The 26874-nt window shown below is 40.6% G+C and overlaps 2 protein-coding genes across 3 annotated transcripts; one reads left to right on the forward strand and one right to left on the reverse strand.

Annotated features, from left to right (window-relative positions):
- Nucleotides 1–2689: 2689 nt before the first annotated feature.
- Nucleotides 2690–15148, reverse strand: LOC135994197 (cytochrome b-c1 complex subunit 2, mitochondrial). Its single transcript, XM_065644571.1, has 14 exons — nt 15003–15148; nt 13209–13301; nt 12936–13085; nt 11695–11759; nt 10671–10727; nt 10190–10314; nt 8683–8780; nt 8196–8253; nt 7934–8029; nt 6719–6918; nt 6365–6445; nt 5724–5800; nt 3790–3943; nt 2690–2937 (listed from the first exon to the last, which is right to left on the reverse strand). The coding sequence occupies exons 1-14, from the start codon at nt 15036–15038 to the stop codon at nt 2854–2856; spliced, it is 1374 nt and encodes a 457-aa protein (XP_065500643.1). The 5' UTR covers nt 15039–15148; the 3' UTR covers nt 2690–2853.
- On the forward strand, nt 15114–26720 carry CRYM (crystallin mu). 2 transcript variants are annotated; one of them, XM_065644572.1, is made up of 8 exons: nt 15114–15534; nt 16136–16286; nt 17309–17371; nt 19508–19609; nt 20165–20348; nt 22702–22823; nt 23666–23750; nt 24391–26720. In XM_065644572.1, exons 1-8 carry the CDS (start codon nt 15149–15151, stop codon nt 24453–24455), a joined length of 1158 nt encoding a protein of 385 aa, XP_065500644.1. In that variant the 5' UTR covers nt 15114–15148; the 3' UTR covers nt 24456–26720. The 2 variants fall into 2 exon arrangements, with proteins under 2 accessions (XP_065500644.1, XP_065500646.1); XM_065644574.1 differs by lacking the exon at nt 15114–15534 and adding an exon at nt 15610–15854.
- Nucleotides 26721–26874: the final 154 nt, after the last annotated feature.

Consider the following 26874-nt stretch of genomic DNA (forward strand, 5'->3'; position numbering starts at 1 on the left):
AGCGGAGGGACAGGCACCAGCCACAGAGGAGAGTCAAACCCTTGAATCCTCCAGGGGCCCGGACAAACACAGGGTGATGTGGCTGTTACACAGATCCTCCAGCATCCACCCAGGTGAACAGCACCTGGAGAGGAAGACGTGCACTTGGCTCCCTACCGACAGGTCAGCAGCGAGGGACACACAAGGGCAGGCAGCAGAGATGTACAGACCGGGTATTCCAGCTGTGAGAAGGTACAGGGGAGCAGTGGGAAGATGCCAGCAGCGCTGTTCAGAGTGCAGCTATGGAACCTCTACTCAGCCTTGCTGGAGTCTGTCTGGTTCCAAATAGTGGTCCTGATCAGATTATTCACCATTGTACCTTTGTCTTGCCTAAAAAACCCCACTCGTTCAAAAAAATCCCAAAGTAAATAAGTGAACTGCAGCTTTCCTTAGTGTTGTGAAAAGGTGAGTTCTTAATAGAGCTAAAAAAACTTTGATTAAACAAGAAAGCAAAACCAAAATTGCATCCAGTTGAAGAGGTGCTAAACACATGCTTTTACATAAATGTGGAAGTATAGTGGTCAAGACTACATATTTTGTCATATAGACATTAAAAAAATTGAAGAAGTCTCTTAAACTGATTGCTGTCAATTTTCTTCCTTGGCAGGTGATGTTCTAGTAAAAATTGGACATGCTAACGTTTTAGGATGGACTCTGCGAGAGCTTAGGCAACTCCTGCACAATATCCCTATAGGAACTACTCTGCAAATCAAAGTTTACAGAGATTTGGTTGAAGTACCTCAACACTGGCAAAGTGCAGTAGAATTAATTCCTGAAGTAAAGCTTGCTGTGATGACAGCAGAGTAAGAAGTATTGTACATAACTAGAATTTCACACCTTGCTTATTATTCTATTCATTATAGCATAATAGCTTTTTCATTTTAGAATAAGATGTTAGCATAAGGATTTACTTTATTTTTCTGAAATAGAAAACTGATTTGAAATAGACAAATACCAAAAGAAATTTTTACTTTTCCAGTTACAGCGACAGGATCAGAACATTAATTTTAGACATGCCCCTTCCCACCTCCACAGATGCCATAAAAAGTCTGGCTGGCAATAATGCCGCTGAAGTCAGAGGCCGTGTCCGTTGTAACAGCCAAAGATCCAGATGATTACAAGTAGATGATGATGCCAAGATGCAGGTCTTGCTACAACCATGTAAAAAGCTTATCTGTTTCTTAATCAATCTAACCACTGACAGTGGTTAATGATTATGACTTTTAAAATTAAACTTCAGGAAAAATGAACTCCTCTTGTGAGAGCCACTGCATACAGGAGCTTATAAAATGTGTTGCAATCCTAAAGGTGGCTCATATAGCAGGTATAATTAATCTAGATGGGATATAAAACAGTTACAAGTTTTCCTGAGGCACAAAGTTTTAATAGAAAAGAAACCTCAGAGGCAGGGGGAGGAATAGAAGTGTTAAAATGAGATAATTAGGCTTGTGCAGCAGAAAGGAAGCTCACACAGCAAGGGGCTTTCCAAGAAATTAAACCTGTAAGTTTATGTTTAAATAATCAAGTTATTTGCTACTTGCAAGGAGAAGAAAAAGGATAGCTTGCTTTTCTGTTGACTGAATTACAACTTAGCTATTAGAGTCCAAAGGAAAGAGTGTGCAAAGGACTACGGACAATAGTATTAGTTTGATATTAGAGGAGCTTCAGAACTAATGAACTTGTCTTTAGAACAAGTAGTTGCAAAAAAACTTAAGACTCCATGATTAGTTAACTAAATGGCTATGGGAATTACTGCATATGAAACTGATACCACTCTCTGTATTTTCAGCACAAGTGACGATGCTGAGGACGAAGATGACACCAGGTCAAGTAGTGATGATGATGTCAACCTGGAAACTTTTCAGCATAAATCTTTCCAGCCATAGCATCGAGTTCACGTATAAGCTATTGTCAATATCCCAAATTTGGCAGATAGCTGATACAGGTCAAACACTTGAGTAGACACAGACACTGATTGTGATGCTGTACTTTACAATGATGTTGATGCATTGTGCAATCCTAAGTTTGATGCTGGTGGATTTAGACCTTCATACAGGGCTACAGAAAACAATGAGACCAGTTCCTCTTCCTCCTGCCCTTCTGCATCAGATACAGCCTATCTGGAAGAATCTGCCTTTGTTTCAAAATAGCTCAAAATTCAACTTTTTCAAAACCTAATTTCTGAAGTTGTGTCTGTTTCAATACATACCTAGACTTCAAAAAAAATCTAAATATCCTAAGATATTTGAATTATATATTAGCTATATAAAGCTGTTTTAGTAATGCCCTCCCTCCCCTCAAAAATGTCTGTCAGTACTGCTTGTGGAGAAGACATTCAGAAACACTACCTGTGCTAGTCCCAGACAAGCAGCAGCTGCAAGCTCTGAGGTCTAATATATTAATCTCTGTTTGAAGGTAAATTTCTTCATTTGCTTAATATAAGGATGGTGCAGACAGTTTATCAAGAACTTTTCCTGAATGCATGGACAACTAGTGGCAATTACAGTATTTGTCTGCATCACAAATTCTGATATATCCATTTTAACTAAAATTCACCTTATTTTCCCACTGTAGTTCTACATTCACTGTACAAAGCCAGACTTATCAGAATTTTCTATGCCATTTTCAATGGAAAAAAGCTCAGCACAAAATGTATGAACCCAGCACTTTATTTGATGAGTGCAAGCCCACAATTACTCCAGATTAATTTTCTGGAAGAACTGAATTCATAAATAACACAGTAGTAGTAATTTATTTAGAATATAGGTGACTTAGAGCTCAGGTCCATCTTGAATCCACATCCTGGTTTTGTTTTTACAACTCATCAAGGAAAGGAGTATTTCCCAAATCCCCGCTAGCTGCCATGGATTTCTTCCCATTGACAAACTTCTTTGCAGCCTGAAAATAAGTCAGAAAGATGGATATAAGGAATTATTCACTACAACAGAATTTATCTTGCTGCTCATAGCCTCAGCTTCAAGTTATTAAAACAAATGACAAATCCCAACACTACTATAGTACATCATCAAGTAAACACTTTTCCTTTTGCTGTCTAAACTTACTGCCTTCTAATCCAGCTCCCCATTCCTTTATAATCTAAAAAGGAATGGCAGAATGACAGCTGGATATAAAAAGCTTAAACTCTTTGAGAATGGTTACTCCTAGAATAATTATTACACTGCAAGATACAGTGGAACTCTCCTTATTACTAAAGCTACTGCTAGTTGCTACTGCAACAGAAATCAATAGGGGCTGTGAAAAAACAGTTTTCTATCTTAGAATATCTCTGATGGATCTCTGCTTGAAGTTTGCTTCAAGTATAAGCAACAACATAATTTGCAATAGTGATGCAGTTATGTAAATTTATCATTGAAAGCCTACTTGTTTTATTAAGCCCACTGAATACTCTAGACTTGGGAAACGCAAAAGCTTTGACACAGGAGTGTCTGCACTGGAACTAACATCAAGTTTTCCATGAATACTAGTTGGCAGTTTTAGTAAATTTAAGTGAGGTAGACAAGAATTTCATGTAGTCCCAGCTACACTAGTTTTACAGTGTATTGGATTAAAGAGTCTTCTGTTAAAAGTAAAGGCATCAAGAGATAGCCAGCTAGGATTTGTAAATGAGTTGCTTTTTTTAAAGATAGTATATATCTGTGTTTACAAACACACATAAATGAGCACCAGTTTTGTATAAAACAACCTTACACAGTGATTAAGGAACACCTATAGACGCTGACGCATACTTACATTCACAACATCAGCACTGGTTACAGAGTCGATTTTTTGAGCAACAACAGATGGTGATGTATGTGTGCCAGAAACCAATGACTCGGAGCCAATTTCATTCAGTAACCCTTCTGCACTCTCCACTGACATCAAATACGTGGCTTTCAGCTGATTTCTGCCATCAAACAAAGCATTAAGGATGAGTGAGCATGAAGTCCTGCTATTACCTTCCCCACTGCCCCCGTGAGTGCAATGAGTTTTTGGTGCTTTTCAAATTTTGAAGATTCCTCTCCATTTTGAAATGTTTTCCTTTTCAAATATGGAAGGGTTCTGTAGTTAGGAAAGAGGCATCACAAATTGTCCAAGCATGAAAACAACAGGGTACTTAAACGCTTACTGCCTTGGAATGATCTACCACCCCACACAGTCAGATCTCTAGCTCAGGAATTAGATGAACTAATCTCCAAGTTTAAAAATTAGGTTTAAAATTAATTCCAGTTTCTCATCAAGGACAGATGTATGCAGAACAATTTTGCTGTAAGTGACAAAGCAGCAATTAATGTAAATGGTTGGTTTCCGTGTACAATTGTTCTGTGTTCTGTTAAAAAACAGCAAGTTTGCACTCTTCTGTTTTTTTCACACAGTCTCACTGCAACATATAAAAATCTTATTTTTATAAGCTAGCCCTTCTGTTCTTTTAAAAAAGTCAAAATGGCAGAAAATGTTTTATTACAACAGAATATGATTAACTAGTTTAGTATTTTTGACTGAATTGCAAGGGTCTGCAAATATCACTGACCCTGAATTAGGAGTTTTTGGTTTTTTTTTGGGGGGGGGGGGTGGGGTGGGGTTGGTCACTAAAGGAAAAAGAGCAATATAGAAAATATGTGAAGGCATTCCAGAAAGGAAACTAAAAAAAACCCCAACCAAGCAAACCAACCAACCAAAAAAAACCCCAAACAACCCCAAAAAACCTGAAACAAAAACCCAAACAAAACTAGAAAAACCAACGAAACAAAAACAACAAGCCACAGCACTCTGTGTAACTCCTTAATACTAGGCAGCTTCTTTAAAGAAAAAAACAAAACAAACCCCAAAAAACCCTCACAAAACTAATAATGCCAAATACAAAGATCCAGAATTTGCCACTTAGCTACTAGTGACTAAAGCACAACCAATCATGTCTAGGTTAACATGTTTTGTATAATCAAGCTTTATATGGAGTCTTGTACATATTTTATATACACAACAGACAATATTTTCATTTTTCTACTTGAATGAATCTCTACTATATTGTTATATTGCACAACTAGAGTTTTAAAAGCTCAGTGCAGTTTAACACTACTTGGAGATCAAGCGCCAACTAATGTGCAAAACCCTCTATAAATTAAAAACTCTAAAACTTTGTTGGTATTACTGCATCTCTAAGAGTAATTTTCCCCCATCTCAGATATTCCTAAGGGCACGTATTTTGAGCACTTGGATGTAACATCACTAATTCAGTGCTTTACGCTTGCAGACCCTCATTACTTTGACGACGCAGAAGATTGCTTAATATAATTGTTTCGGGAATTGCTGCAGTGCAACCAAAAGGGAATTACCTAAATAATGCAATTTAGGATTCTAATTTAAATACATCTTATTACAGAGTATGATTTAAATGACAGCATCTGCTGATGCTTGCTGATTTCTTACATTGAAACAGTTTTCAGAAAACCTTAATGCTTCTAACAAGTTTTTATTAGGAAATACCATTAGCGGAGATTAGAGTAGAGCTTTGAAAAAAAAAAAAGAGTATTGACAGTGTGTCAATTTTAATGCAGGAAAGTGAGCAGTTCCCCACAGAAATAATTACAGGACAATGATACACTTTGCTGTACAGAACAGCCTGTTTGCCAAGTACCTCCATGTTAAGAAACTTCACTTTACAACACACAAGACAGTTCTTTACTCACTTTGCCATTGTGATATCGTCATTGGTGACGCTGCCCTGAGCAACTGCCTTTATCTGGTTCATAGCAGCTTTAATGACCTGAGGAAAATGAAAATAATTTAAGGCTTTTTCCAGCATTAAATTTGAACACATTATTTCTCTTATCTGACACCTCAAAAACTTCAGGAGAGAGCAGCTGACAGTGTTCGGATTGTTAGCCTGAATTCAATGCCGAACAGCTTTAGAACAAAACTAAACCCACTGTAACAAATGCCAAAGTGAGATACAAAAAACAGTGTGGATTTAAATTGCAAGACAGCATTAATTTGTATGGTCTCACCGTTTTTCACAAGAGTACTCAGTTCTGCCAGCTTCAAAAGCCAGCACGTTCCTCATGATATACTTTGGCTTACACACGTAAATCAGCAATTACAAGCAGCAATTCAAGGTATTTTACCAGCTCTAGTTCATATTAGGCATTGGTACTTCCCAGAAAGAGTCTCATTCCCAGGTTGCAGAGCTAAATCACAATGGAACATGCAGCATTCTTTTACAAGAAACCAGATGAATTGACTTTTTTCAGATGAATCAGTCACTATCTCAAACCAAAATACTAGTTGGAGGGTTATGGTGTTAATACTTAAATTCTAATCAGCAACTCACCTCCCCAGCATTTGCAGCCTGGGATATGGTATAAAAGCCAAAGAGCCCAGAATCAGAGTAATTAACATTAAATGCAGAAGCCTGCAAAACAAAAATTATTATTAACTGTTTCAAGTATCAGAACAACTCAGCATCAAGCATAGGAAAAGAATTACTATATGGATGTAAAATACTGTAATTCAGGAAGCTAAATTCCATCTGTGCAGAGGAATATCAGACTGGAAGGCCTTCTCTGAAATACTGTAACTTGTGCAAGAATGAACTAATTATGATTCTCACTGGAGGTGGTAACCTCTCAAAGGATAGCATACATTTTGTTTAGAATATTAGAGTGCAGTAACCCTTTGAACTTACATCAAATGGCTGGGTAGTTGCTTTAGCAATACCCTGGGACAGTTTGCTGGTAACGTTGCTTCCCCTCTTGATAAGGGGTCCAGCCCCTAAAACGTGCTGAAGAACACTGAACGCATTTGCTTCTGCACTTCCAACAGCAGCTCCTTCGGTCACAACAGCAGCGTGGACAAGGCTATCACCATTCTGTTCCCTGATTTCTCCTAAAAATACAACAACAGAATAAAAGGTAATGCAGCATTCAGTTCGAAACTACTGTACATTCAGAGGTATGGAAGGGCAAGATTTCTAGCCAGGAGTTAGTTTCATGAGAGAGAAGCCAGGGTGTGAAGTTACTGCATGTTCACTCAGGAAAACAGCAAGAAGCTGTTTGTAGGCTGTAGTTCACACTGTAGCACTGGCCCCCTTTATACTAACAATCCTCACAGGTTATTCCTAACTCTTATTAAAATCACATATGTATACTATACACCTAGTACACTATATAGATAGCCTTTTGAAGAAATCATTCAAAAAAGTCCTTTACATTCAAAAATTTTCCTGCAAGCACGAGCCCAAGTACTTTACTATGCCTTATTTGAACCTGATCCTAAACCACACGTAGTATGAGACGATAAAACTCAGTGAGTCTTCAGATAATAAACATCCAGAAAAGTTGTGTACCTTCTGTTCATAAGAATATTCATCCTGTTTTATAGAAACTGAAGTTACTCCAGTCAAATATGCAATGTTGGAAACTTTTTTCCCCTTTGTCTACAGAGCGATCTGATATCTTGACTAAAGAATAGCTATTGGTATTAGTACAAGATGCTGCTCTAAAAAAGCTAAGCATTGCTTTGTCTTTTATGAAAGATGACATTTGAACAGATCATCCTTAAAAAGAAAGCCTACCACCACTTCTAGACAGTTCAGAATAGATTCTTAAGGGAATCTTCCCAAAAATGCCAAGAGAAACCAGATGTTAGCTTGTTTTTCACTTTAAGGCCTAAATGATCTTGCCAGTAAAGCTTTGTTGGAGATATGGGTTCAGTTTTACTCCAGAACTTTCCATGGAGGGAATAATCCTCTACTTATTTAGACTGGAGATGCCTCTGAACTGGCACTTCCCATGTACAGCATTTGGTGCAACTGTAGTTTTCAGTTGCAACTTTGAATAATGCTACATTTATAATAATCAGAAAATCAGTAATTCACAACACATACAAGATACATACTTACCCCCTCGATAGACAGCCTTTGCACTAGAAATACCAGCTCCACTCCGGATATTTAGAAAGTGCTCCGCAATTTGCTTTAAGTCAGAGTGCTTTACACCTGCAATACAATAGTTTATTCCAACTAATGTAATGTCATTGAAAAGCTACAGCTGCTACATAAAAGTGTTGTAAGTACACTGTAACATTTTATTTCTACAGAGCACTCAAATTTCTACAGTAGTTTTCCTTTACAAATTGCAGTGTCCATTAAAGAACATACATACCTATTCCTACAAGAGCCATTCTTGCACTTGTGAAATTGTTCTGTACAAAATGGTGAAGCTGCAACAGTAAATTTACATTTTAGGGTATTTTGTATAAAGTACAAAAATGGGAAGTGTGTTTCTGACAGCCACTGTTCAGCCTTATACCTCTTAATGCAGCAAACTCCAATGCTCCCAAACGGAACTGTCCCTAGAACAGCATTTTGCACATTCTTCAGTGACAACTACAAAACCCTTTTATACAAGAACACTTGCGTCTCATTAACAGCCTTCCTATCAACAAGAAGCAACTGACATTAACCACCTTTCTAACTGTGAACATGAATTCTGTACCCAATATTAAAAGCTGCATGGTAATAAAATATTTTCACACCAGACTAATATGATAGCAAATACTGACTGTCTATTTGCCAAATTAATTTTCCCTCTCATCTACCCTTGATAAAGAAATTGAAACAGATTTATAACACAACATAAATATTCCTACCTGCTCAGAAGTAATTTTTCCAATTGTGTAATCTGGACAATATAAAGGGTTTGCCAGAGCATTCTTATAAGCTGCAGCATGCAAGTTTTCAAGCACTCCTAAGAGAAACAAAGTTTCAGTGATGATGATTAACATAAAAGACACTTTTAATGAAGATTATGAATGAAACTACTGTTACCCCAGTGAAACAGAGCTGTGGTCCACTTCAAGGAGCACAAGATCTGCAAAAGCAGGTTGGAATAATCCAATACACGTGGAATTTTCATGCAAATCCTCAGGCAACAGCATCTGGTCTGAGGGATTCTATTTTTTTGAAGCTTATTAAAAAACCAACATTTGCATATGCTCAACCCTTTCTGGCCTCAACAGCAAGCTATAAATTCAATCCGTGTTTGGGGGAAGTGGAGCAGCAGAAAACAACAACAAACCCAAACATCTTTTTAATTAGTTTCAGAATCATCGTCATCTCCACTGCAAGAATCCTTTGTTCTTGAGCTTGAGAAAGAAACGGCTGTTTAAAATACTATTCATAGTTTTGTGTGATGTCTCATCCATCTCCCTATTCAGATGAAGGATGCTCGTGTCTTTAATTCCCTTCTCATTTTTTTCTTGCATCCAGTAGTACTCTACTGATTTCTATTTGATATTCTCAAAAGATTTTCAAGAGAAAGACGACACTCCTTCATAGTTCTGATTCTGAATTTAACTGTAACTGAAAATATTAACTTACTATGAAACGAATCTGTATTTGATACATGTTTAGGAAATAAAGGTTGTTCTTGATTCTGATTTAAAAAATAGTAGCACTTCAATATAAGCAAGGGATTTTCCAAAGCCCAACGCTGTGTTGACACCTTTAATGGGTTATGAAGGTGAGCATACTTCACAGAGTAGTACAAACCATGCTTATTGTGCAGAACTACATAGGGGAACTTGGATGACTAGAGTTAAGTAACACAAGATATATTGGAATAGGCTTGGCTGAGGCTTTGTGTCTGCTTTTATGAACCTGAATCTATAAACCTAAAACTAGAATCCATTTTCAGTGTAATGAAAATACATATTGCTTTCATACCAAAATAACCATATAGATTCAAAAAGTCTTTTGTAGAATACTGTTTCTATATCAATGAGTAACACCTAAATATTATTTTCAGAACACAAGCTGCTGTAAATATATTGTCAACAACAGTAATGACTGGCACACTCTTTGGTTGTACTTAAAAAAAAAAAAATTAAAGAGGAAAAATGGAAGCTGTCAAGGAGAATGGTATAACCTGTCCTCAGCATGTTCCTTGCTAAAGATTGTTATGCACAGGCTGCGAAAACTTGTGAATTTATAGAAAAAAGTTCTGTAACAACAGAAAGACCACACCTACCAATGGGAAAAGCTGAAACATTAAATGGTCATGTGACGCAGCAAAAGGGAAACCCTATTTTTTACAAAGTTTTTCATTTTGAAGAAACTCCCATGAAGCTAATGCAGTGGATCAGAAAATACACTTACCAACTTGAGGATTCTGAAATGCAATTGCTTTGTCAACTTTTAATTGTGGCTGAAGCTCAGTCACTTCCCATGGTCTGAACTCTGGTGCTGTGGTGACGTTCAGAAGGTACTCCATTACTGTATCACTAGATTAAAAAAGTTACAAAGGCATTAAACGCAATAGAAGTAGCATGTATTTCTTTTCAAGTTGAGAGCAATTCAGAATAACCTGTAAGCAACACATTAACAACAAATTATACCACTCAAGCCAGAGTAGTTATTAGCAATGCTGTACAAAGTATGAGAACTCAACTTCGGTTCTGCAGCATTTGTATGCTTAGTAACATGATACAGAAGCCAAATATTAATACAGTAACTTACTGATTTATTACAAAGACATGAAAATAAGTGTTACTCCTACCCTGTAAAACGATAGGTCTCTGCTACGGAGCAGTTTGTAAAGAATGCAATAATTCAGTTTACAGCATATCTAGATACTTACACATAGTCACGCAGGCATTCAACAGAGTAAGTCATCTTCTCTCTTGTTGAGTACACACTAAAGAAGAAAAAAATACAAAATCCATTTCAGCAGAGAGCATAGAATTGGATTTTCACACATATTCCCCATTGATTGAATTCATCAGCAAGATACTGACTAGAATATCTAGTTAACATTAAATCCGCTTGAGATGACTGTTTAAAGGAGTGATAATATACACACACAACTAAAACTCATCTCTTAAGTATTCAAGTAATAATAAGCATTTTGTGACAACCAGAATTTAAGATACCATGCTAATTCAAGGTGAAACAACAAATAAAGCTGAATAGCAAAACTTAATGAAAAATGTGTGTATGTATTAAACAAGGCAATTTAGAAATTATTCTTTTTAGGCAGAAAACATACTTGGTCTTTTCCAGTTGCTTCAACACATTTGTGATGAACGGGAACAAATGGGGTAGAATCTCAAGTTATATATTCAACCAAATTCTGTATAAAACAATCTTACTGGATGATTTCAAGATACATTGCAAGAAAGCAGGCACAACAAGATCTCTCTTATATTTCTCTTAGGCTTGTTTTCTAGGCTTTAAACTCTGAAATCACAAAAGCCAACTCCTGTCTGAATTGTTCCCAAAGCTGCAGTATGATGAGTGGTCTCTATTCACAAAAGATGGAGAAAAAAAAAAAAAATCTATTGACTTTGGGAAGTTTAATCTTGAAGCCTGAAAAGGCAGCAAGAACATTAAGCTTTCAGGACAAAATATTTCTTCCAGGTACACAACATTTATATTTTGTTAACTGAAAGGTATTTCTAAAATACAAATCACGAGTGCACACTTGAACCTTAATAGAACAAGAAATACAAAAGACATTCCTCGTCAATGTTCACCATTCAAGTACCATTTCCAAACTGAGCTTATCCACCTACAGACCCTAATGCCTATTGTTTTGTTTCCTTTAGTCATTCATCTTGTTTGCATCTTACCAAGACAGATTATCTTTGTATGTGGTTACAAACCTTAGGCTGCCCCCAACAGCTTCAATGCCACGAGTAATCCGGAAGGAAGATGCTCCTTTAGTAGTCTATTCAAAAAAAAAAAAGGCAACTTAAAATTCTAGCTATTTTAAGGACATATTTGCCTGAGGTTGTTCAGTGCTCAGGCAAATTTGAAACAGTATCTGTTTATTTGTTTATACAGAGGCTATTTTGAAAAGTTGAGCCAGCTTACTGGATCCCTACTCCTGATCACTTCTTCATCCTTTCTGATTTTCCACCATAATTGCTCATATATTTGCTCTCCAGCCTCATTCTAGAATGACCCCGGTTTGCCTGAACATTTAATAGGATTGTCTGAATTAGATGAGCTTGACAAAACCAGGGCAAAGAATGCCCACACATACTGTTATGCTGACAGCTGTCAAGGGACATAATTTTGGGCAGCAGTTGGGAAGGAAGTAATAAGCCACTGGGATGTTATTTTTTCCTTTTTCTGCCTGAAACTGATGTGGATAGAGCCCATGCAACAGCAAAGGCATGTCAGCCTGGCTGGTGTGCAAGAGGCCGCATTTACGTCCGCAGCCAGAGCCAGACAGCAACTGAGAGCAACAGGAACATGGGGAACGGGCACGGCGGGTCACACCCATGCGACATCCAGCCCAACGTTCTGTACCTGACAGCGGCAACAGAAGAGGCTGTTTAAATATAACATCCCACAACCTATTCAATGGTATTCCTGCAGTATCTACAGCAGTTATTCCTTTTAGCAACTGTTTAAGGACCTGCTGTCAATGAATTTGATTCTTTTTTAAACCTGATGGTATGTATCTGCTGCCACAGCATCTTGTGTAACTGAGCATAGACATCAGAAGGAAAAACAAGCTTAAAATATCTTGACGGCAGTAGTAAGAGAAACTATTCAGAAATATTCCAAACACACATAAAATTGAGTTTATATCAGCCACCCAAATTAACTTTTACTGCAGCTAAAATAAAATTAGTTACGTGCATAGCTTTATATATATATATGTGTGTGTGTAGTTTAAGACACCACTGGAGAGTATAATTCTAAATAAACATCACTCTCTGTCTTCCAGGAAATAAAGACATTTCTCCTGCACTAACCAAGAAACAATGTACATTATTTTCCACTTTATAACATCTCCTACATTAAATTTCACCATATCATTTCTTTCTGCGATCATAAACCTGCCACCATTTCATCTACTGCCAACATTATAACAAAGAAAATAAACACCTACCAAATTAGATGCAAGACGAAGCAAGTGAGCAGTTCCCAAGTTACCAGTGGTTTCATATCTGCTGCCCGCTTTAATAAACACACCAATTCTTGAAGCTGGAGAAAAGTTTTCCAGAGATGCAATAACTAAGCCATTTGGTAATTTTGTGATCTGTATTAAAAAGAAAAAAAAATGGTTTAGTCACCCACTGGAAGTACTGTCACAGTTCTGCTTTGACTGAGTTTCAAAAATAAAATAAAAGGAAAGGGAAAAAACCCCAGTATTCATACTGACCTCAAGATCTTCAGATGCTGGAGATAATTTCACTCGTTCTGCAGTTGCTGAGGTTGCCACTTTAGGAGCTACTTTAAGTGAGTAAAGTCTCTTCTGGAAGAGAATGGATTTCCTGAATTAGTTCATGACATATCCCATTACATACTGAAAAAGCAACTAATTTTAAAGTAGAAATACAATGAACAACCTCAAGCCCCAGAGTAATAACAGTGATTCTGTTGCAATTCCTTTTTACACCACTGTTTGAACCTGTGCAACAACTTATATGAGGTCTCTGGGATGTTCAAGCACAGTAAGAAAAAAATCTCTACCTGATACTATATAGTCTGTTGGACCACTGTACAGCAATTAACTGAACAAACTGCTACAACAATCTACATATGCAGAACACAACTTTGGAGATAACCTTCTACTTTGTTAGCTGTAGGCAGCTCAATGCCTACAGTCACCTCTCAGAACCCCAAACTACCTACATTGTCTGCTGTGTACAAAGAGGACACATACACAAATCCCCAGGCAGCAGAGTAATAACCAGAAGCTGGCCTTCAAATGGAAGAGGTGAACATCACAAGAGCCTTCCCTCCAGCAGCTGGCAACAGAAACAAGACTATTGATTTTAAATCCCTCCCACCTTTTTTGGAAGTTTCTTATTCTTGTCAAGTATATTTATTTATTATTATTCTTTTCACATTAAAAAAAAACCACAACAAACTTCATCCCCATACATTTCAAACTAAAAACTGAGCAACAGAAACACTGCTGCATTCAGCTGTAGGGATACCAATGCCATAATTCCGCTTGCTTTGCCACAGACTCTGCTCCATGCATGAGTTGAAGAAAAACTCCTTTCTTCCACCACCACATCCTGGCTTGTATTCTCCCAAGTAACAAGTGATAGAACAAGAGGAAACGGCCTCAAGTTGTGCCAGGGGAGATTTAGATTGCATATCAGGAAGAAATTCTTCATGGCAAGGGTTGTCAGGCATTGGAACAGGCTGCCCAGGGCAGTGGTGGAGTCACCATCCCTGGAGGGGTTTAAAAGGCATTTAGACAAGGTTCTTAGGGACATGGTTTAGTGCTAGAGCTATGTCACGGTTGGACTCAATGATCCTGAGGGTCTCTTCCAACTGAAATAATTCTATGATTTGAATTTTAACTTCTGAGCCTACTTATTTATGAATGACTAGTGCACGTCTAAAATTGCTTCACAAATGTACTATACTTCAAAAGTCATTTGCCACCCTACTCCAGAGAGCATTTCCAGCAGAGACCCACAGTCGGTTTGCAGCAGCCCCAGCGCCTCGCCCGCTCCAGGCCGAGCCTGCCAAGGGCACCACCTTGCCACAAACAGCTGAAGCTTCCCCAGCGAGCGAGGACCCCCTTGGAGCCCGCCACTGCCCTCCCTCCGGCGGTGCGGGCGGCCCTGCCTCCTCGGGCACTGCCGAGAGGTCCCCGGGGACCCCTCGCCCCGCAGGGGCTCCCAGCCAGGGAGCTGCGCACAGGTCGCCCCGGGCCGGGCCCGCGGCCTGCCTGACCTTCAGCCCCTCCGCCCCGCCCCGCCATCCGCCCGGCCCGATCGACCCCGGCCTTGACTCCTACCCAGGCCGCTCACTGACAGCCCCACAGGCACGAACGCAGCCGCTGGACCGCCCGCCCGGTGCCCGCCGGCCCAGCTCACCGCCCGGGGCTGGCTGGGGTCAGGCCCGCCCGCAGCCCCCAGGGCCCGGACAGCCGCTGTCGCCGCCCGCCTATACCTCTCCCCCACCGCGCACAACGCCTCCAGGTCACCCTCACCGAGAAGGAACGCGCGACCACCGGGAATCCCTTCATCCTCCCGCGCCCCTCAGCTCGGCCCTGGCGAGGAGAACAAGATGGCTGGCCCGGAGGAAGACTCTGCCTTCCCGGCGCTCTCTGCGCCGCTTTGACTTTCTAGCGAGGGAATGCCCCACCTCTACTGCTCGTGCTTGGAATCGCGCCTTGAGGGTAGAGCGACACCTAGCGGCTGTGCGCATGCGCAGAGCGCCGCCGCCGCCGCCCGGTCACCGGAGCTGTGCTGCAGCCTCGGGGCGCGGGGGCGCCGGTGGTGCCCCCGGGCTGTGCCGAACCGCGAATGCGTCCCGGCAGACCCACTTCGTGGCGTTCGCAGCCGCCTTCCCATCCCGCGGTGCCTGAGGAAGGGCGGCTGCGGCGACCGGCGGTGCCTGAGGGGCCGCGGCTGTTCCCGGGGCGCCGGAGCTCGTCTGGAGCCGCCACACGGCGCTCAGCGGTCGGGGGGCGGTGTCCGCCATGCCCGTGAGGGCGGCTGGGGCCCCGGCTCGCAGCGCCGGTGCGGGGTGTTCCGCGGGGCGGGGCCGCCGCGGGGCGGGCGGCAGCGGGGCCGGGGCGGGGGGCGGGGGCGCCCCGCCGGGTACTTATCGGCGGCGCGGGCCGGTGCGCGGCGCCGCCGCTCCGTCTCGCCCGGCCGGTGCTCGCCATGGGCTCGGCTCCCCCCGTCTTCATCGGCGCCGAGGAGGTGGAGCAGCACCTGCACCGGGCCAGCCTCCTGCTCCCGGCGCTGGAGGCCGCCCTGGCCAACTTCTCGGCCGGCGCGGCGGGAGGCGTCGTGCAGCCCGTGCGCGCCGTGGTGCCGGTGCAGCCGCACGGCGGGTGAGGCGGCAGCGGGGCCGCGGGTCGGCCCGGCGGAGCCCTGCGGAGGGACGGCGGGCGGGTGGGCCCGGCGGGAGGAGGCGCGGCCCCTGCGGAGCGAGGGACGGGGGTAGCGGGCCTGCGGCGGGGAAGGGAAGGGAAGGGAGGAATTACAGCCTCAGGAAAGGTCGTTGGCACCGAGTTACTGATTAACTGGTCAGTGGCCGTTGGACGGTGACCGCTCCGGTGGCTGCAGCCTCCCATGGGGGGCACATCAGTAACACAAGTCATTCTCTGCCAAGGTACCTGGGCGTCATGCCCGCCTACAGTGCCGTGGATGATGCGCTGACAACCAAGCTGGTGACTTTTTACGAGCACAAGAAGGATTCCTCTGTCCCTTCCCACCAAGCGACTGTCCTCTTATTCGACCCCAGAAATGGTTCCCTAAAAGCTGTGAGTTTCTCGCCCGCTTCTGCGTTCTCCTCTGTTCGCGTTCTGTCAGGTCTCCCTTCTGATCCTTACAAGCTGGAGCTGGTGTAAATTGGTCTGAATTTACCTACATCATCAGTGAAAATTTGTTTGTGCCAAATGAGGATTTAACCTAAAGCGATATGTCTTTCATATGTGTTAAACTGTGCTCTGTCTGCTCTTTACTGCTACTTGTGAAGGGATCTGTTGGCTCACAGGGTGACTGGAAGGGAGAGATGACCAGGAAAAGTTTACCTTGCATTTGAAAGGGAAAAAAAACCCTCCCCTGAATAAATAGTTGATCTTGAACCATCTTAAGTTAAATATAGAAATTTGCAATTGGTATAACAGGGAGTGGTATTCAGAGTCTGGTTTGTTTGTTTAATTAAAGAACTTATGAGTTTTTTAAAGAATATTGACCATTTTCATTACACTATAGTAATAACGATTATTAAAGGGCCAAAACTGGTCAAGAAAATTATATTGGGGTTTTGTTCCTAAGCTGTATCAGAAAACATATCAGCTTTCTAAGCCCCTTAATTCATTTGTACACAATAGCTAATACTGAGGCCGGAGTGTCCCACTGTGTGTGAGTCACATTGAAGGGATTCCATGTGTCCCTGTCATCCCGTTGTACAGACCGAGACAGTGCAGGACTGCCGGGTGCCGGAGTGCAGCGTCACAGTTACATCGATCTGCTCCCCGCACTGGACAGCCAGAGACGTGCAGTGCACAGAGAGCTGTGCAGGTTAGCGGTGGCTCAGCTCTGACTGGTTTTCACTCTGTTTTTGCTGGTGGAATGACATGGAAGAACCAGGACAGAGAACCTGCCCAGTTTAAACATATTTTTTAATAGGGTTTGTGGTTGCTATAACAGTAACTACCAATTTTTAGATTATTATCTGTGACTTGTAATATCACATAATTCACATATTGGATGAAATGTTTGGTATTTACTCACATTTTTGGTGTTAATTTCAGTCTGTTTGAACTTTTTTTTTTTTAAGGTCCTAGATGGCAGTGTCATTACAGCAAAACGAACCGCTGCAGTTTCTGCAATCGCTACCAAGGTATCCAAACAGAGTCGGTTTGTGATGTTATATATAAAATAATTAGAGGGAATGATGTAAACTGCTTTCAGTGCATGTACGTTATCATCAAATAGAGCTTTAAGTTGGATTTATGATAACATATGTATCTTCAGGCAAAACTTAAAAGTGCAATTTTCTGTTTTGATTGAGTGAGTCATGTCTGACTTTAACACTTTGCATGTGATTGGGAAGGAATCTGAGCTAGATTTTTGTGGCTTCTTCTGCCCACCTTTTTCGGAATTTACTGAGGTGTCTTCCTCTGTCATTTTCTTTATTTTGTGGTTATCTTAGCATGCTCCTTTATGGCTTTGGGTGATGCAGCTGTGGTGATAAATTTAGTTTTGTTTATATGTAAGTTTTCTGCTCTTGGACCAGGACAGATGGGTTGCACTGGACCTGGAGAAAGAGGAAAAAAGGCACATTTCTGGGGGCAATGTGGGTCCTCTTAAGGTAGATGGTGCCCAGGACAGATGGATGACTTGTCCAGAAGTGTCTGTCAGTTTCTCTGTCACTGGACAATGTCCAGATGACTGTCCCTGAGTACAGCCATAATCTTCAGTGTCTGAAGACAGGTGAGGTGTATCTTGCTATATGTTGCATTACATCATTTCAATTTCAGCTGGAAATTGTTGGTTTTGAATTATTTTTTTTTAAACGATATTTGGCTGGGTTGCTAATAGTGGGAAGAGAGCAAGTCACCATCCATTGCACAGCAGAGTTATAGTCTTCACCTCAGAGAACGAAGCCATAAGAAGAGGGCCAGAGCTGAATAATACTTCTGTTTTTCACCCATTGGCTTTGCAGCAGAGTGAAGGCTGATCTCACCACTTCGTTAGTGGCAGTCTTCATGCCAGCATGACTCTATCCATTGCAACAGAGCTAAACTGACATAAAATTGGAGTGAGGAACCTGTCCCCAGAGCTTTCCCTGGTCCAAGGGACAGAACACGTTACAATGGATTCCTCGGACATGAGGTTATAGGACCTCATTCATCTCAGCCATTCTGTACTTGGGCAGTTCTGACAGTTTTTACACAGTCAGGGCTCTGCTGGCCTCAAAGGAGCTTGGCTGCTGAAGGGACTTCAAGATCAGATCCTTCATTGTCGTCTGCAGTTTTGGGAAACTTTCAGGAGTGTTTGAGTTTAGGTCATAGTTGTCGTCTTGTCGTCTTTGTGGCATTTGTTTTTCAAAGACCTGTGCTTTTTACAAGGGACTTTTGAAATCAGTGCTTCAGAGTCTTTGAAAGGAACATGAAAAAGAGTTCCTGCTAATGAAAAATGGGATCAATGAGATATTTTTCAATTTATTTGCAGCAGAATAAGTGTTGAGAGCCTAGACAATTCTAAAGCTTTTTATACAGAAGCAAGTGGCCACAGCAAATGTGTAAACAAGACACAGGGCAGCTCAGGGCTGGACTCCAGCAGCCCTCTCTTCCCCTTTGCCAAGTACTGGTGAATCACAGGCAAGAACTAAACCAGAAAACCAAAAGCAACCATAGAACTGAATTTTAACATTGGTTCTTCAGAACCAACCCTATTTTTACAGTGTCTGATGCATATACATCATGGCTCTTACAATGGCAGGATATGCTTGTGGTATGATTTATGGCTGAATTGAAAAAGAAGTTTAGTATGGGTCTACCAGGACCAGTTTACCCTCGCAGCTACCACTTTCAGTACTGATAGCTTTCGGGATTATGAGCCCTGTTTTCAGCCAGTGCAGAACATCAACACTATGGTTTTACACTTAATTAGTCACTGAGGTGTAATACATTATGCTAATATCAGAGTGTGCTGAGGTCCCAGGTTTGGCTCATGCTGTTGCGTGTTAAGTCCGAATATCAAGAGTCAGACGATTCAAAACAGGAATCAAGCCAAGATGTGCTTTGGTGCTGTTGACACTAGCTTTTGCGTTTTTTTTTTTTTTTTTAAAAAAAAAAAAGTGGTAACTGAATATTGTTTTATATTAATAGGAATCAGTACTAGCTTTTGCATTTAAAACATTGTTTTTGTTTGAAAGTATCCTTAGTCCTGCTTTATTTTGTATTATTTTGATATATATTTGTCAGATCTGTTAATATATTGGTCCTTTTTTTTTCTATTTGATACTGTTTAGTTACTAATGCCAGCTTTTGCAGAAGTGCTGTGCATTTTGGGAGCTGGTGTTCAAGCATATAGCCATTACGATATCTTCACGGAGCTGTTCTCATTTAAAGAGGTAATGGACCCATCTTAACAGGATACATCTATTTTTCTCTATTATGTTTCAGGATAACTTAATACAAATAAACCATGCTATAACAAATGAAGGTAAGGGATTACTCATATTTTGATTCTGTTTTTACAGAATCCAAGAATACTCTGAACAGCTGTAGGATTTTTTGCTTGAATGTTGGTCTTTAAAAAAAAAGAAAAAAACCAGGTTGGAAACAAAGTCAAGTTTCAGGTAGCTTTTTGTCCCTGTGTGAGAAAATCCTGTGTGTGCCATACTTGGATGAGCCTTCTGTGACTTTCCCTTGAACGTGTTTATTGGAAATATCTGTATTTTATAAATACACCTCACAAGGAGCTTTTATTCTGGCATCAGAAAACAGTCATTCAAATGTAGCTGCACACACATGAAATGTAGTCAGTTGTATGACAAGAACATTAAGGGGGAAAAGCTCCCATGTGTAAAATATGCGCAATTATCTATTGAAAACTGAAACACTGTTCTGTTTCAGCAAGGAGAAAATTCTCCAAGCTAATCAGTTTGTCTTTTCTTTCCTTGCAGGTCAGGATATGGAATCGCACCAAAGAGAAAGCGGTGAAGTTTGCTGATTCAGTCAATGGTCCGGTGCGGGTCTGCTCTTCTGCACAGGAGGCAGTTAGTGGGGCTGATGTCATTATAACAGTCACTATGGCAACAACACCAATTTTATTGGGAGACTGGGTAAAACCAGGTGCCCACATTAATGGTATGCTATGTTCTCATTGTTTAAATAATATATTGTTTTAGCATCAACCACTGTTGAAAAGCAATACTCGGTGCTTCTCAGAATGGATGTTCTTTCCATTTTGACTTCTCCCCTTTAGTGAAGACCACTTTTCACACCCCTGTCTTCCTGCTTGTCTAGAGCCAGAACTCCTGCACATTCCAGCACTGGATGTTTGCTGGAGCCTGGGATGCGCTTTTTCCCTAGTGGTGCATCATCTTTGCTACCATGTTATCACTTGATGCTCACCTTGCTCTCCATTTAAATAACCCATAAAAAAATACAAACGCGTGATTACTGCTCATCCTACTGCTTCCCTGGTAGTTGTCATGTTTGTGGGGTTTTTTTCTTCCCTATTTTGTAAGCTCCTCTATTTGGTCCTTTTTGGGCTGGTGTTTGGTTTTTTTGGGTGTTTTTTTTGAGTTAAAAAGATGCAATAACTGAGTTAAGAACTTCACAAGGTGACCTGTAATTATGGTGAGATTTGGGGCACTTTTTTTTTTTGCCTGCCTAGTAATGATGTTGTCACACTATTGTTTGGAGTCTCTGGACATGCCCACATTTGTTTATTTTATTAATTGTGGGTCTGGTTCAGTTGACCTAGTGCGCTTTCCCAATGGCATGGTAACAAGACAAAAGCGACTTGTCAAAGGGAACAATTTAAAGAAAGGTCCCACATTCCAGCAGCATCCTACCAATTTTTCAAACTCAATTTAGTCCTTTGTCATTGAATGTTGTTGTCTGTGTTATGGCATGGTAGCCAGAAGTACAACAAAATCAATTAAGATCTACAGTTGCTGAGGCGACACATACACAAAAACCCCTCTCCTTCCGTTGCCTCTTTTTTTTCTCTCCATTGAGGCATTCATGCTGTTTGAAGAGGCATTCAAGCAACATGGAATTTATTATTCCATATACAGTTGGACACTTAAAAAACATTTTACTATGGTAGAACAGCTTTAGCCCATCACAAGTTGATAATAGTCTTGTTATATTTTAAAATTTAAGCTCCTTGATTTGTTTTCAGTTTCTCCTGATAAGTAAAAATCCACAACCTGCTCAACTTGTACTGCTTGTAAAGGTTCAAGGAAATAATAGAAGGCTATAGGTTTAAAAATCCTAATTAGTAACATGGAACTCTGCGTGTGCAAGTCTTTGCACAATACTTTGATTCTTATTTGTTCAGGATAATTGAAGGATTCTTGCAATCTTTTCTCTATAGACACATAACAAACACAGTTTGGATCAAATGAAAGGACTACAAAATTCAGGGCATTTGGTAATGATCTGATGAGAGACAAGGGTACAAGAGGTCATGGACAAAGGGAGATGATTTTCTTATGCCTCAGCTACCCAGAGTCTGCTGACAAGGATATTCTTCTGACAAATCAAATATTGAATGTTTTAAAGGAGCTGTGTTAGGTGTTAGTAAACTCTGTTAAAAAAATTAAAAGCAACAAAAACCTGTTAATTTGGCAGTTGCAGGAAGAGGTTAATGTTTGTCTGCAGAAGGTTTGTAGTCTGACCTTCCCTGAGTTGCATCACCAAATGATCAAAGTTTATTCTAACGGTGCCTTCTATAAGCAGAACAGAGTAATTATGTCACTTATTTATTGATGTCATTTTCAAGGCTCCTAGCGAAGGTTTGTTTGGTTTGTACCTAGATATAGTTACACAAATCTTTACATTTCTGGTATTGATATGAGATGATGAAGGGCTAAGCAGAGCTACCTCCCCTTCTCTGTCAGCATTATTTGGAAGAAGCAGTTTGACTGGTGGACCAAAGAGGTGGAAGTGGTGTCAGCAAAGACTCACTTCTGCTTCACGAAGAGCTGCAGTTTAATGCTTCAGCAGGTTGAAACGCAAAGGCCAATTGGTGCCAGTTCTGACTGTGCTTACAGGGAACACAAGACTCATCGGCAGCAGCGTCTGTCTGTCTAGAGGTCAAGGATGCTGTACGTTTTAATGTGCGGTAATGTGGAGGGTTGGACCTAATGTCATCCTTCAAGGACTTCAGTGGAAGTTTAAGGCATTGGTGCCTTACAGAAGCAGGCCGTATATATGTCAGCATTACAGCTGAGGCCAGGTTGAGGCTTTTTCCCAGTTGCTCAGGCACATTCTGGGTTTGGGGTTTTTTGGGTGGTTTGGGTTTTTTTGGTGTTCTATTGATCAACATGTCTCCAATGCTAACATCAGATTGTTTGTATTTCAGATTGTTGGTATATTACATTTCCACAACAATGTCCATTATCACTTCACACATGTCTTTTGGACAGAATGTGGTTTGAATTTGTTTTAAGCATTCCTCCCAAGTTGATCAGTTTTCTTGTCTTAGCTGTTGGAGCAAGCAGACCAGACTGGAGAGAACTGGACAATGAACTGATGAAGAATTCTGTTCTGTTTGTGGATTCCAGAGAGGCTGCTCTTACAGAATCAGGAGATGTTATATTATCAGGGGTAAGACTTTCTTCTTATGGACTTTGTTTTTATGGCAATTGGCTTGTGTCTGAAATGAGTTGGTACTGATGATGTGCTGCACTGAAATTTTTTAGAGCATCAGATGATGTTGTTAATGCTTTCTGTAAATTAGCAGGCTGAAAGATAAACTGGTTTCAAATTGAGGCTTCTATATATTTATGCCAAAACCATGTAATGTCTGTATCAACAAGTAGCATGTTTTCAGCACTGGCCTTTGTGTACAATAACAAAGTATTGGTGTTGAAGGACGTACACTTGCTGCACTGTTTGTTACTTATGTTAAATATTTTCCAAATCTATTTGTTAAAACCTGTAACTTTATTCCCATAACATTTCAGTGTGATTGACACATGTCAGACCTCTAGAGAATGAATGACAGAAGCTGAGCAATCAGTGATCTACAGAAATCTGATGGCAGGGAGTCTTTTAGGTTTAATGGATGCTGCTTTGTTTTGGGTGTGTTTTTCTTTTAATGTTTGTGCAGAACAAATACGGTTTCCCTTATTGAGGTTTAACATAAGAGGTCCAGATACAGTCAGGTGTGTGGAACCCACTGTTTTGTTGGATAAGTAACAAGCCATCCACTGTTACTGACTGAGGAAAGTCTTGTAGCTATTTTTCCTGAAAACCATTCCTCTGTGATATCTGTCCATTTTCTGTATTGTTTGTCTGAACACTGATCTGCTTCAACATGGAAAGGAATCAGTTCTGGGATAGCAGAACTGGAGGATTTCTTTCTTTTGAAGTCACTCAGGAAAAAAAGTTTTTCTCTTATGTATGGATATTATGTTTATTTGTATAAATATGTATTTGTTTTACAGGCAGAGATTTTTGCTGAGCTGGGAGAGGTGGTGAAGGGTACGAAACCAGCCCTGCCTGAGAAAACAACAGTGTTTAAATCACTGGGTAAGAACAACCCCTCCTGTGTACAAGTCTCGCAGAAAACAATGCCTTGTTATTTATTATGTCCCCCATGCGTGGGAAGGCTGCTGATCATCTTCAAAGCTGCTGTGGCAATGCGCTGTCTAGAAGAAACTAGACTGTGATTTGCATTTTCACTTATTTCCCTTTTTATTTATCTAGCAGGACTGATGTAATGAGAAGTGATAGTAAAGCAAACAAACAATAGGAAGAATTACGTTTTCCATTTCACAATTGTTCAACACATGACTGCAGTGTTTACTAATACGTCTCCAACCCAAGTGTCCTGCTGTCATGCCCCTGGAGTCTGTCTGACCTACAGACAATGTGGCAGTGTACTGCGGGGCTGGAGTTGATGTCTGGGGGGAAGGAGGTCTGAAAGGGCCATGTTGTGATATGAACACTGAAAATTAGATTCACACTATTACATTAACTTCATATAGCACACCTAACAGTTACATGATGGCTATAAACTCTGAATGTAACACTGTAGGTGTTTGGGATAGGGAATGATTCCTGTTCCTGTCCAGTTAGACAATTTCCCGAGTCCTTCTGTTCTCTTCTGAAGCTAAATGATCTGGTACAGCTGATGAACTCTTTGAAGGTGACTTCGATTCTTTTTCAGGGATGGCGATTGAAGATACAGTAGCGGCAAAATTTGTTTATGACTCGTGGTCAGCTGGTAACTAAAGAGAGAAGTCTACAATGCCAACAAGGCCAAGAAAATTGTTTGCACTTAGTTTCTTTGGATCTTTTGTTAACAAGGCACCGATCCCATCTGGATGTGGCCCTTCTAGAACATTCAAGAATGAAAAGTAACATTTCAGCAATAGATTGATTTTTTTACTGTTTTCTAATGGCAAGTATTAGATACCTGCAATATTACTAATAAATGCATCTCATGTAACAGCAAGTGTTAGATATTTGCAGTGATAGTAGCAAGGGTATTTTTACCTATTTTTTTAATCTTGAATCAATGTCTGTGTAGCAGAAGTCTGTGGGTAGATTTTGTGTTCTTTAGAGAGGTAATTCATACTGATGTAAAATACATCAGTTTGGAGAATGGACTCTGGCATCATATTTACCTGTGATGATACTTTAAACGCAGCTGTGGGTTTCAGTGCTGCTCAGACAGGAACATAGTCTTCAGTCTCCTGGGAACACAGCCCACCCCTGACTCCTGGACACCTATTCCCTTCCGACTCAGACTGGAATCCGGAGGTTGCCATCCGCACTTTCCCCCCCCACAGTCTCCCTTCCTTGTCCCTTTCCTTTAAGAGCACACTGCTGGGTGGGAGTTTGTATAAGTAATGATGTCTCTATACAGTTAGATTTTTGTCTCTTTTTGTAGAAGACCTGGCTCAGGAAGGCTTATAGTGCAAAAAATCAGAGCTAATATTATATACATCTTAACTGGGAGGAAACTATACTCAATACCTCCCTTAGTAAATTCCTGGTTGGGATATTGCCATTTTTGTATTGCAAAGAGTTTCCCCAAAGGTGAGCACTAAAACTTGTTCTGATTTGTCTATATTCTGTGGGGAGATTTTGTTATTAACCTATGGTGTTTGTAAGTTGTTTTTCTAAGCTTCTTGAAGGTTGGAACCATGCAAACTGATTTCAGTAGGATAAACCTCAAGTATACAGGCAAATATTTTCAGCTTGACTGTACCATGCATCAATTGGTTATTGTTCTTTTATCCCAGTGGGTATTTGCCGGGGCAGGAATTTCCATGATGTTTTCTTGGCGGAAGAACCCAGTGATGTTCTACATAAGGAAAAGTTCTAGTTTTGTGCTGTTATGCTACTGCCTTATGAAAGATTGAGCATCTAATGAAAAACAGCCCTGGTTGCCCTGGAAACAAATTCCTGTCTCAGGCTCGACTTGTGCCTTTTGAAATTTTGTTCCTACTTACATGTTATTTCATGCAGGCTATTAGGTGTTTCTTCATTCTGTGGAAGGATTAGATGACATGGTCATTTTGTGATGATGCCAGTAGAATACAGCGGAGCAGCAGGAAGGAGCTTCAGAAGCAGATAGCTTGAAAGCCCTTGATGGTGCATAAGTATAGAAGAAGTGAATGAGTACAGTGCAGATGTGATGTAAGGAATACTCTGAATTAGAAGCCTGGCGTAAACTAGTTGGGAAAAAGTAGTAAGTGGCAGAGTTTGTAATCTGCAGAGTTTTAGCATGGAGGGGTATGAGACCAGTAAGTGAATAGGGCCAAAGGACATGTTTGTGTGGATAGAAATCTGACTCCATTGAGTTTGTTTATATGGGCAGAAACAACAACAGAAATTCATCTATTAGCTTTTGTATTTTTTAATTCTAGGAAAATGACCCTTCCACTTTTACACTTTTTTTCTTGTATGTAATTTCTGAAGTATTTGGAAATATACATGTTGACTTGGCCTATTACTTCAGCAATAGAGAACTCCACTAGCCTGTGACAAACAGGACAGCCGTTGGTGTTCCGGAATTCAAGAACTGTGTGGAAACTTGAACTTACTATAATATGTATGACAATATTATCTCAATTCTGTGCCTGTGTAAAACAAGGTTTCTAACTTGAAGTGAGACATAGTGTTTCAGAAGAAGACAAATACAGGGTTTTTTTGACATGTACTCTTCTACAAACCGTGCACTTTAAAAGTAGAGGGAACCAGTCCAAAAACCTGGTTCTGAAAACCCACAGTGTTCTCTGCTTTCATTGGCAATAGAAGGTTCTGGGAGTCTGGCTTCAGCATTGTGCCTCTGAATTCATGAAGAGAATTCAATTCAATTACAATGGGAGTTGCTTGGATGCCGTCTTTAGATTTTTTTTTTTTTTTTTGAGGGGAAATAATAGCCTCAATTTTCATGTTTCCTTCTCTTGCAAATCAGAGCCACAGGAAATTATGTAACTTGCATTATGTTGAAAATAAATAGATACTGCTGTTTTTCTTTGACTATAATTTTGTTGTCCATTACTTTTGTTTTGGTGTGTGTGTGTTTTTGAAGATGAGGAAGAAAGTATTCAAATTGTTGCAGGGACTATACTCTCAGTAAATGTGTTCACTGAATGCAAAGGGGGGGGAAAAATGAGACTGCTCTGCTCCACTGTGATAC

This window comes from Caloenas nicobarica, chromosome 14 (assembly GCF_036013445.1).
Source record: "Caloenas nicobarica isolate bCalNic1 chromosome 14, bCalNic1.hap1, whole genome shotgun sequence".
NCBI classification, from domain to species: domain Eukaryota; kingdom Metazoa; phylum Chordata; class Aves; order Columbiformes; family Columbidae; genus Caloenas; species Caloenas nicobarica.